We start from the raw sequence: 12,653 nt of genomic DNA, 5'->3' as shown, positions 1-12,653 counted from the left end.
ACACTACCGAAATGGTCGAAAAACGCAATTGTAAGCTAAATCTCTTACAGTCTAGTAATATTCAGTCATTTATCTTCATCTTGAAACAAATTCGAAGTCTCTAGCACAATATTTAGATTTAATGGTGAATTTAAAAAAAAAAAAACACTTTCCTTCCCTCCGCGTGCGGATTCTCCGCCACAAATCTCCGAAATGCGTACGTCCCATTCTCGGAATATTTGCTCCGTTTCATATTAGGCATTTCATAGAGTTTTATATATGAAAATGTGCGCAATTTCATGTAGAATAAAACGAAAAATATTTGAAGGTTGTAGCTTTTTTATTTCCGAAATAATTGCATATAAAAAATATATATAAAAAAATTCGACATTCGGTCAACTTTAACTCGTCAGATATGGTCAAAAACTGCATTTGTAAGCTAATATTTTTACAGTATAGTAATATTCAATCATTTGTCTTCATTTTGAAAGAAATTGGAAGTCTCTAGGACAATATTTAGATTTATGGTGAATTTTTGAAAAAAATATTTGTTTACGTCCGCGCGTTACGAATTCATGCATTATTTTGTGATAATATTTTCTCTGTGTTGCTTTTATCGTTTTACAATGTGTTATATACCAAAATGATCGCAATTTAGTGTAAATTACAACAAAAAAAAAGTAACTTGTTACCTCTTACCGTTTCGCGCACAGCGCAATTTGAATACAATTATATATGAAATTTCGTTTTTGCGCTATCATATATCGCATTATTTATATATGATAATGATAATTTTTTTCATTTCTGATGGTTGCATACTAAACTTCAGCCAATGACAAAAAAAGGAGCTAAAAATGAACTCTTAATCTTGAAAACTAAGCGTGCTGTAATTTTTTGAAAAAAATATTTTTTCCGCTTCCGCGCTCACTCTGAAACACCTCCGGCACACGGGAGACATTTTTTTTTTACCGCTTCGGCGTTTAAGGGTTAACATGTCTTAGTTTGCTAAAAGCCCATCAAAAGTCAATTACTTCTGCCTACCTGAAACAACATCTTGAAGTACTCCTAAAACACATACTCCTAGTCCGAAATTCTAAATACTTAAGTCTAATTGAGTTACTCTATATAGCTACTTATAGACCTTGGAGTTCATGATAGCTGAAACATATGTGAATATGAGGTCTAATCACTTCCAGAAATTTGTGTGTTACTCAATTAGCTAGACAAAATCGGAGGATACACAGAACTCAAGAGCAGACCAGCCATGCTGATCTGTGGAATTTAAATAAAGCCACTCGATGTTCTTGGCATCGCAACCGCCACAAATAGTGAATGAAGTTTTTGAATCCTGTGACTGAACCATACTAATCCTCTCAAAGAGACAGTCACGTACACAATTGTCAACATTTGGATTGCAGCAAACATCAAATATTTAAACATTGTAGAACTTACTGAAAATCTTAAAATAAAGAACATCATGGCAACTACACTCCAAGTTTTTCTGACAACAAATACGTCCTCCAGACTTAGCGCATCTAGCCATACCTGGCATACATGGGATATTATCAAACCTTGGGATTAAATACTCAACCTTTGACTTGTTACTACTTACGAGTGTCTCAAATAAAAACATCAAATCATAATTATGGGCACAACTCTGGAGGTAAGAAAATTTGACTTTAAGCCTTGAATAATTCAGTCAGGTCCTATGCAACTTATCTTACAGCAATAAGTAGTGGGTCCAGGGTTCAGCTAAATGTCTTCCAAAAAATTAAAATTAATAGCATAAAAGTAAAAGCAAAACTAATAAATAGACGCATAACAGCAGCAACAAAGTAAAATTCACCAGACCAATGATTATTAAAATCAAAGTAAAAATCATCAGATACATGATTAAAATCAACAGCAACAATATTTACTTTTGAAAAGTACAAGGCTATCAAAGGGTCACTGCAAAAACCTTCAGTACTGTAGACAGTGTGCCATGCTGAGCACCCTAAATGCAACATTGGAACTACATCAAAGCAAGCACACACAATTGGTATATATAAAATTTGTATATAGTAAAAATAAATATAATGGCATATGGTTAGAAATCTAACAAATCATTAATTCAAAATTATCACTAATTCAAAATTCTTAAATCTCACAAGGATTGCCACATTAAATTGTTCCTCTTGTGAAATTAAAACTGGAGAAAGGTAATCTTACCATAGTCAGTCAGCCTAGTATGAAGCGATCAATGGGAACTGATGAAACGAAAGGCGAGAAAGTACTGAGACTGGAGCTGAAGGGATGATACAAAGACCACAGTACCATCCACAGTGTCACAAACAAGACACACTATAGGGAAATTTGGTAGAGCCGTATAGTAAAATAACCTTGGGTCAGCAAAATGAATTATGAATATTAACACAGTACTAAAGTTGTATCAGTTTATCTTTTCTTGTAACTGGTAAATGCATGTTAACTTTAACCACCACACACTTGTATTGTCTCCTATACCTATGTATTTGGCACCTAATCTATATATGACAAGCTAAATTTACCTACTATTGAAAAAATGTAAATCTTCCTACACAATGGTAAATTTTTTTTTGTAGTTAGATATTTTTTGTAATGAGAGCAATTCTGTATTCCTTGATCGCAGACCAAAAAACCCCTCTCTCGGTAGTGAAGAAAAAATGAGGAAATTTGCAATGAAGGGCACAGAGATACACAGAGCAATATTTGATGCACCAAGCAGTAAGTTTGGTTCACTTGGCTTGATATAAAAAAATATACCATGCAGAAGCTGCATAGACTTCAGAAGACTGTGGCACCAGTGGCAGTGGAGTTACCAGAGAAGCTGCTTCCAAAGGGGAAGGATTCACTGCCCACGAGCAGATCCAGCCGGTCTGAAAACCATTCCAGTTAATACCAGCTAAATAAATGTGTATCAAAACCTGCAGCTTGACATGGACCTCTGCAGTCAACTGCAGAGGCTAAAGAGAACAGCTGTAAATATATTTGTCTCTCCCACACCAGTAGCATCACATCCATTCCTGCAGCAGCCAGACCTGGCTGAGGGGAGCAATATACCAGGAGCTTATTCTTCAATATCATCATCAATAAGAGGCGTTCCCAACAACTCCCAAATTGTTCTGCAACGTTCAAGCTGACTTTGATAAGATCCAAAATTTCCCACTAAGGATGTTGGCAACTAGGTTATAAGCCCCTAGAGGGAACCTGGGGATGATGGCAACACTGTTCTCTGTCCAAAAGATGACCTCCACTGTTAGCTGTCATGACAACTTTGGTGGTTTTATTGTCAGATATTATACGAATGCTAAAACCCATCAAACCTTCAAGAAGATTTCATCAAAACTTGTTACACACAGGAGATGAACTTGACAGGTATAATGCTCATGTAAATAAAGGAAAAGTGCATTAATTAATTCTAGATAGATGATTAGCAAATTCACTCTGGTAAATAGCAGTTAGTAACCTAAAATGGCTAGACATGCAAAAATTGATACAGTTTGGTACCATGGACTTTTCTTAGCTGCTAGGTGATCATCTATTATTGTGGGCCAGCAGACAATTTTCTTTTGAATTCAAAATTAAGGAACTAGGTTTTACAAAGACCATGAATATTGGCTACTAATATACAACCGGTTTGTTAAGGAGCAACTTATTTTTTTTCAGATGATGCATGAGAACTTAAATTTAAACGATAATTTTTTTACTTTAGAAGCCATAATTTCTTTCTTATATACTGTCTTATCTTTTTGTAAAAATCTGTTACAGAATTTTTGTTAGTTGGATTGTCCTCCTGTATGATATATAAATTTTTGCAATAACTTTGTTTTATAATTTTTCACTTGAAAGTTTTTACGGGTTCTATGTTCATTTTACTTCCTGAATGACTTTTACTTTGAAAATGATCTTGTTAATAAAATTGCAGTAATTTTTAATGCCGATACCTTCCTATCTCTGTTGAGAATCTTGATCAATTTCAAATGCACTATTAATGTATATTTCTAGAGACAGTAATGGAGTAAAATGTGCAAAAGAAAAATTCTCTCACCTGATTTTCCTAATCCCATCATTTTATTTAGCCCCACCATCTGATCACGCAAGCTGGTTATTATAGAATCTTCATCACAAAATCCTTCAATGTCAATAACGTCTTCACTTTCAACTGCACGCTGGTCATTTTGTTTTGATTTAGTATTTGGCCATTCTGAGGTCGACAACTTGTTTTCAACAGCCAAATTTTGTGTGTTCGAACTTTTGACACAAACAATCTCACAGTCAGGGTTGGAAGATTGCAAAGTTGCAGCATTTTCCAAGTTTTTACTAATTTGAGATGATTCAACAATATTACTACTCGTTTCTATTGCTTGGCTTGGAATGGATTCTGGTTCACTTTGTTTTAAACTTTTACTACTGAGAGTCTTCTGATCACTACTTTCACTTTTCATCTGCTGGTCATTAGGTTGCACACTATTGATAACTGACCCTTGACTAGAGGACTTCTCGTCTAAAGAATCACACACACCTTGGGAACGTGAAGCTTCTGAAACTGGAGGCTTTTCATTATCTGCAGTTTTATGCCCAAGGCATATGAAGTTCCCAGCTGTTATACAACTGCAATCACTACTCTGAGAGACTTTACTACTATCATTATTTTTAACTGGTGTCTGTGAACTTCCTGAATACTTTGCATCTCTTACAGAATGCAAGGAAATTGTTTCACCGATGCCAATCATTTCTCCTGTCGCAGCACGTTTTTTAGAAGCTAATTTAATGAGACTTTTACCACTGTTATCATAAGTATATGAAGCCAATTCGCCTGTGTTTTCCCTAATAAAATACTTGATTGCATTAGCTTTAAATAACATGGAATCATCAGTAGAGGCAGAACTAGTTACTGCTGACATGACTGACCCTAATATCAACACAGGCAAACACTTTTGTTCCACAGGATCAAAATATGACTTACGAGCTAAGCCATACAATGTGGACATTGATGTACCATTTTTAACACTTAAAGTAACAGGCGACTGAGTTTTTAAAGACAATCGATATATATTCACCAAAACATTTTGCCTAATAGTTCCCAAAAGCCACTCTAATTTAACACTTTTGAAAGACAGAGAAAGGTCAACTGCACTCCAATGATGTCCACCCTTCTTTATTTGAGGAGGGGTAACCTTGAGTTCTTGAATATCATCTGACCCTTCATTAACAGTATCTTTCTTTGTTTCCTTTATTGTGGGACTTTTCTTGAGATCCTCATCACACTTGACTCTCTTCTCAGGAGATCTTATTGTTTCATATTCAATGATGGGGTTGTCTGTAGAGACTCCTGAGGTTGAAGGCTCTGCAGCCTTATTTTTCTCTGTAGCTTTTTCTCTCACAGACACATCACTAGATGACTTGACAGGTAATGACTGACCATCATCTTTTTCCTTACTAATGGCTTCTGTGTAACTACTTGGTGTTAGTAGAGGTAAAGTACTAGATATCGTTGTAGAAGACATGACCATAGTAGTAGCTGCTACTCTGGTACTGCTATTGCTGGTAGGCAATACCTGAGCTGAGGAACTAGAACCAGGAACTTTTCCCTGAGACAAACTTTCAACTTTCGAAATAGTCAGGGTGTTATTTGCAGGTGCATTTAATATAACAACATCATCACATGTACTGTCTGTCACCTTCTCTCTTTTACCAGCACTTGACATGTTACGTAAAGGTGGAGGTGGAGGCAACACTGAAGGTTTCACAGTTGATAAGATTTGTACATCTGAGTTGGATCCTTGCTCCACTGAAGAATCAGTTGTAGGTGCCTTGCTGGAACTACTTAAGCTAACAATCCCTGTTCCTTCCTCTCCCCCACTAACAGAAGGTTCATTAGCTACAGTAGTTGGCACAGAAATGAGAACCATTCTGCCACTTTCTGTAGTTGATGGCACAAGCAACATCCTTTTAAACTGAACATCTTGATTCTTGCTGGTATTTGGTGACAACATTTGTGGTGGCACACCTTTGTGAGGAGGCATTAAAACCATCCTTGGCATTCCTCCTGGATTTGGTGCAAAATACAGTGGTCTCTGAAAACCTTGGGTATTGGTTGGAACAGGAGTAACATGATCTGCAGACTTCTGAGCATCCAAAGGCCTGAATACAGAGGATAGCCCAATTCGCTTTGCATCACTGACCGGACAAACAACAACATTTTCAAGGCTTGAGTTAGATGGCACACTTGATGTTGATGTAGTTGTAGTTGTTAACTTTGGTAACAATGGGCTTGCTGCATACAAGGGAGGAGCTCCAGTCACAGCAGACTGCGAAGACTGATAGGAAATTGGGGTCAGAGGCAAAAATGAATTTCCTGAAGGTTCACCAAAAACTTTAGCACTAGACTGATTTAGTTTAATCATTCTCATTCCAGAAACGCTTGTAATAGGAGAAGAGGAAAAGTTAGCTGTAACTGCAGTAGTACTGCTACTGTACACTGTAGGTAGAAAATATAGCTGAGGAGAACTGGCAACAGGAACAGTGCTTGAAACTGCACTAGTAGATTTTTCTGAGTTAGTCTTTTCTAAGTCAACTACGGAAGTTGGAGAATTCCCACCAGGGGACTTGGAAGCCATCACAGGCAATTTGTCTGTTGCTGATGCTGGTTTTTCCACAGATAACTGGTCGGTAGGATTCTGTGTCAAAGGAATCAGGTTAGGCAGTGATGTTACAGGGCTTGAAGTCTCTTCAACTGCCCCAGTACCTACATCAGTTGACACAATCTCAAAGTTATCTACTGCATCTGTACTAATTAGACCCTCAGCACCAGGAATATGAACATCTGATGCTCCTTGGACGCTTGCAATCTGTGGAAAGCTTCCTTCCCAGCTGCCATTGCTCCTTTCAATACACGATTCTAGTTCATCTGCCGGGGAAATATCCTTCAGAGATAATTCAACTACATCAGTTTTGTTCATCTTTGTGCTGCTTTGTTCTTCTTCATCTTCTAAATCAATTACTTGTGGCTGAGCTGGAGCCACTTTCTGAGGTGAAGATGATTTGTTCTTCTGCTCTGAAGACTTCTTTGTAAATCCTAAAGCTCCCTTCTTTTGCACGACACCAACTATTTCCCATTTCTTCATACCATCACAACGTATCATTACAAACCTAAGAAATGGAATATTCTACAGTAACAAGGCAAATTCACTTGAATGTTAACATGACAAAATTCATAAGCAAATTTTCTTGTTATTTTTCTTATTTCAAGATAACTTCAAAATCAATTTGTGAAAAACCAATAACTGACTACAAAAATATCATGGATTTTAATAGTATGATCTTCAGTTTTATAAATATATATATATATATATATATATATATATATATATATATATATATATATATATATATATATCTATATATATATATAATATATTATATACATGTATAAATGTATAATGTATACATGCATACACACACATATATATATATATAGTATATATATATGTATATATGTATACATACATACATACATATATACATTATATTTATATATATTTTTTTAATTTGAGTTGTAAGAAGAAAAGGTAGCAAAGAATGAAAAAGCCTTTCATAATAAAATGCTAACAACATTTGTGGAAGTTTGACAGATAATTCTTGTGCTAATTAATCTACCTTACGTGAAACTCCATTCTGCAGTCTTTTCGTGAAACTCCATTCTGCAGTCAAAAGACAAGTTGACAATACAAAAATATGCATAATAAATTTAATTTAAAGCTCTATCCCACAAAAGATAATAAAAGAAACAATACAAATCAGGCAGAAAAAATAAATACTGCCTCATAATACCTTTGCCTTGGAGCAGCATGAGCCGCAGGAAAGAAAATTTCACGCATATTTGGTCCAACATCCAGGGCATTGTTACTTATCATGGTGTGGATGCTAGTCATTGTTCTCAAACACATTGCTGAATCCACAGTGCTGATTATACACCTGCATCACAAAAATATTTATTAGGAGGGGCTGAACAACTGCAGTATATGAAGCTCTAAAACAAACAATATTGAAAAAGTAAAAAGTGTAAGTATAGTAATACAAAACAAGTGCAATCACTTAAGACAATCATACAAATATAAAAGAACCTGTAAAGAAAATAATTATTAAAACAAAGCATTTATATGTAGCTATCAAATATGAGATCTATGTAGGTTTTTAAAATTAAGTGTAATTTTTGTTGTATAACACATTACATAAAATTAGACAATATTTGTGATGTTCAAATATTCCCAGACACTACAGCTCTTGTTAGAGCATACAATAGACAATCTACAATAGCCTTATCGATTTCTTTATAAGGCTCTGGGGTCACCAGCAGTTAACACACCATCTTTATTGTGTAGTCTGGACCACTGGCATATACTAATACTTGTATGATTTTTTTTTTTCTACTGGTTTCACCATACCCCCATTGTTTATAACTGGCCTGAAATGCAATCTAGGTGGGATAGATGTAGCCGCTCATTACAGCAGAGTTCACTAGAAAGCTATTAGCTGAGAATGGCAATCAAACCTAAGGGTCTACATGAAGTACATGCCTGAAGTTGAAACTGGTGAATAAACTTAAAAGGTTTTTTATGATTTTTCTTTGCAAAATTATATTTATAACTAACATACTATCATAAAAGATACCAACAGCAATCCGTTGGTATATTTATAAGCAAATTTATAAAAAGACTTCATGCGAGACAGTAAATCCTCCTTTGAAGCAAGATCACAGCTAAGCTCATGAGACACTGCTTCTTGATTTTAGCCATTCTAAAAGTTGTCATTAGTGAATTTATGGCCTACAAGAGCAATGGAACCTCTTTCCCACCTGATTCCCCTAAATCGATGGCTCATGATATTGTTACTCACCATGAGTGAATTCATCCACCACCCAAAACCTGTTATTACCACCCTTGTGAGGGTATCCATCCATTTAGGGTTAATGCACTGTCCAGGAGCAACTCCATCCTTATCTTCATTTTTCATAATGATGTTGGAAAGCTGGTACAGCAGTATGTTAAGAGAATATGGCTCAACCAATGAGAAACCTTCAGAATGTCTTCTAACATCTTAGTCCAAGGGGCAAGACAAGCATGCTGGTCATGCCAATCCTCCATTCCTATTAGTTGGCCATGGCCAGGAACTTCAAAGAACGAGAGCGAAAGGGGCATTGATCTTCTGACTTAGGCTGAGTCGAACACTAGTAACATCACTTACCTCAACAGATGACTCATAACATGTCAATGAATGGTCACGGGCGTGAGATGGGGGGAAACCTGAACACTCGAGATCGAAGGAGAATCCCTTAGAGTCGAACTCTTGGAAGCACCAGTGAGAGAGGCAGGCAAACACTCCTGCTACACCAACTCTGCGCTCACTACCTTCGACCTCTTGACAGGTGCCTTGAGATCCTTAAGGCGACGAATAGGCCTTGGAGAAGAAGGAGCACTTACAACATGCACAGGTAGGGGAGGTTGCAACACGCTCGCAATGTGCATGGACAGAGGAGGTTGCAACACGCTGGGGATGTGCACAGATGGGGAGGGGGTAACACGCCCATGATTCGAGCCAGAGGACGAAGCATCCCCTGCAGATCGCACATGGGAAGGAGCACTAACTGCCCAAAACACCACCACTCTCAGGAACACGTCCATGTTGTTCCTCCCTCGTAGGCGAAGAAAGGCCAAAGTCCTTAGCCTTCCAACATTTGATACGCCGACAGGGCGTAGAGGGGGGAAGAGGGAGAGGAAGACAGCACTGGTTTCTTATGTGCACTCTTCTCAGGAGGCGGGGATGAAGCAACACATTTCCTACCAGTCCTCCCAACTGATAAGGCAGCCAACTTAACATCCAAAACAGAGTCCAACCTCTGAAGCACTGTATGGCATATGACCTTAGACTGATGTGCCAGAGAAGGCTCCGATGACAGGGAAGGGATATGTAGCAAACTGGGTGGCAGGGATGACGTCACGGCTGAGAAAGGCAGATCAGAGGAGACGACTGGGAGAGACGTCATCGATGGAGTGATGTCACAAGTGGTGGAGACGTCACGGCTTCCCCTCGGTGCGAGGGGAAATCAGACACCACTGGCAGAGGAATACACAAAGAGAGATCCTGTGACGTCATCAACGGGGCTGACGCCACGGCGTCACTCCCGACTCAAAGAAGCGGCAGCAGACACTGGCGGAGCAATACAAGATGGCCAACTTCTGCTACCCACAAAGACGAGGCCAGGAGGAGGGGGGATGGCCAGGCCAGACAAGGGAAGGGGGGTGCGAGCCTCCACAAAATGCGCTAGCAACCCCTCCAAGGAGGGGAACCCCCTAGCCAGAGCGTCTTCCAAATCTCCGCCATTTTGGACGCCTCTGACTCTGGATGAAAAGAGATTGATGGAAAAGCCTCACCCTTCTCAGGAATCAAATTAACTCCCGAGGAAGAAGGGGCTACATTACAAACATTAGCCTGGTGGCCTCCCAATACTTCCATCGACAAATCAATGGAAGAAAAGGAAGGAGACGCAGAAACAATGCTACTATGAGGGTTGACTACTGCAGGAGACGAAACACCGGGAAGTGGCAAAAAACCTTCCCAAGTAGGAAGAGTTGAAACCCTCCGATGTTTTCTCTTGCCTTAAAACGACCTCCACTGCTCTTTAGTTAGGCCATGTCCGGCATTCTGTACAAGGATTCGTGATAGTACAAAAATTAGAATGACACCTACTGCATGTTATGCGAGGGTCAGTTGCTACCGAAGCCAGAAAACGAGAACACGGAAAACCTGGAACTCAGGGGCACATACGCTGATGCCGAGAAGGAGCAGAAGCAGCCATAATATCAGCCAAACACACACACACACACTAAACACAAGCGAAACGGGCAATGAACCGGGTAAAGGCCAAGAGAGGTTAACACGACGCTCACCCAGGCGGTCAAAGAAAAGACTCGGCGTAGCATCGTCGTCCTTGACCACTCCTCACCCGACCTACGCATGCGTTGTCAGATATTACAAGATTGCTTGCTTTCATCTGCTTTTTAACCAGATCAAGCTGGGCACTAGAAATTATACTATATTTAAGACCGAAGGTTTGTTCGTGTATTAACAATAACAAGTTATACTCAGTAATCTTGTAGGTTTCTTTTTCAATATACAGAAGAAAACTGAAAGAAGTTTTTCTTTTATTTATCCTAATGTTAAACCAAGGGTTTTTTTCATATATGAATAAATTACTTATTTTAGAACTAAACTTCAAAACTCACTGTAAGTCCTACCTTCCAGCTTTATTAATCCCAATGACTCCTATTATGTTCATGTTTATCAACTTCCTAAACCGACTTTCTGCAACAAGCAGTGCATTTCCTGGTGTTTTATCAGAGAGGTCAAGTTCCAATTCTCCTCTCTTTTCCTCCGCGACCATCATCTCCACTAATGACAACGGCCTACGGGCCGAAGAAACAGTTTCATTACTTTCAGCTCCCTCTTTTTTCTTTTTCAACAATTCCTTATCAGCAACAAGAGATGTTTTCTCATCTTGCTCACTAATAATATCTGCAGTTTGCTTAATATTATCCGCATTCTTAGATGGTTCTGGTTTCTTAGCAACATCACCAATCTTGGTCAATTTTGTGGTTTCACTTACATCCTCAGGCTCTGTCAACCGCCTTTTCTTCACTAACATAGCACTTTTACCTTCAAACGAGGAAGAACGCTTTCTCACACTGTCTTCTGGTTTTGAAAGAGGTTTGAGTATCTGTGTCTTGAAACCTGCAGAATCCTTACTCTCTTCTACAATTTCTGAGGTAAGATCAACCACTGGTACAGACTCGGTTGAGTTCTCAGACTTGATACCTTCCACACTGTTTCTGTTTTGTAAATGCACAATCTTCTTCAATTTGGCAGGAGAAACCCCTCCAAATGTGTCATAGTATGGGAGAACAATACCACCTTGAGAGTATTCTTTTGACTTTTCATACCTCAAGGAACGCACCACACTTTCTACTAACTGTTCTGGTGAGTTTTCCTGAGATGACTGGCCTGTGATGGTTAGTTGCTTCGTTTCCTCACAGAGGCGTTTCTTTGAACTGGAGTATCCACATGTCCTTGAGCTATGATTTTCTACTGGATGATACCACTCCTTCAGTCGCCAACAGTATCTTCTACGAGCTTGTACATTATTCACATCTATATTTACCACAACACAACTAGGCTCTAAACATGGCTCTTCCTTCACTCTGACTTGGTCCACACTGACTTTGGTCTCAGCACTTGATGTTTCTTCCAAAGGAACCATATATGATATTTCATCACTTGAAGCAGGGAAAGAAGGATCAGTGAAGCATTTGCAGTCATAACACGAATGAGCCATACACCATACACTTATACCTTTTATATCATACCAAGGAACTTTCACACTGCACTTTTTTATGTACTTGGCTGCCTCATGGAGAGGGATGCTTGGATATTCTGTAATAAAAAGAAACATAAGTGAAAATAACACATGGTCAACAAAAAATAATGTTTAATGCAACAACCTACAACAACTAATAAATTAAGAAACTATGCAAATTGTTCGTTGGCCAACTGTGCACAGCGGCAGTCTGTAGCAGTGTACATACATAACTGACAAA

General features: G+C 38.4%; 1 protein-coding gene across 5 annotated transcripts in view; it reads right to left on the bottom strand.

Annotated features, from left to right (window-relative positions):
• Positions 1-12,653, bottom strand: part of LOC135226467 (uncharacterized) — a 79,379-nt gene that overhangs the window by 20,182 nt on the left and 46,544 nt on the right. For all 5 annotated transcript variants that reach the window (XM_064266068.1, XM_064266064.1, XM_064266069.1 and 2 more), the window contains 3 exons: positions 11,298-12,489; positions 7,834-7,977; positions 4,049-7,152 (listed from right to left, as the gene is read on the bottom strand). In XM_064266068.1, the coding sequence (XP_064122138.1) occupies positions 4,049-7,152; positions 7,834-7,977; positions 11,298-12,489 (4,440 nt within the window). The remainder of the gene's footprint in view (positions 1-4,048; positions 7,153-7,833; positions 7,978-11,297; positions 12,490-12,653) is intronic.

Source organism: Macrobrachium nipponense, chromosome 14 (assembly GCF_015104395.2).
Source record: "Macrobrachium nipponense isolate FS-2020 chromosome 14, ASM1510439v2, whole genome shotgun sequence".
NCBI classification, from domain to species: Eukaryota; Metazoa; Arthropoda; class Malacostraca; order Decapoda; family Palaemonidae; genus Macrobrachium; species Macrobrachium nipponense.
Note: the sequence above shows the minus strand (reverse complement) of the source record. Positions and strands in the feature narration are given on the sequence as shown.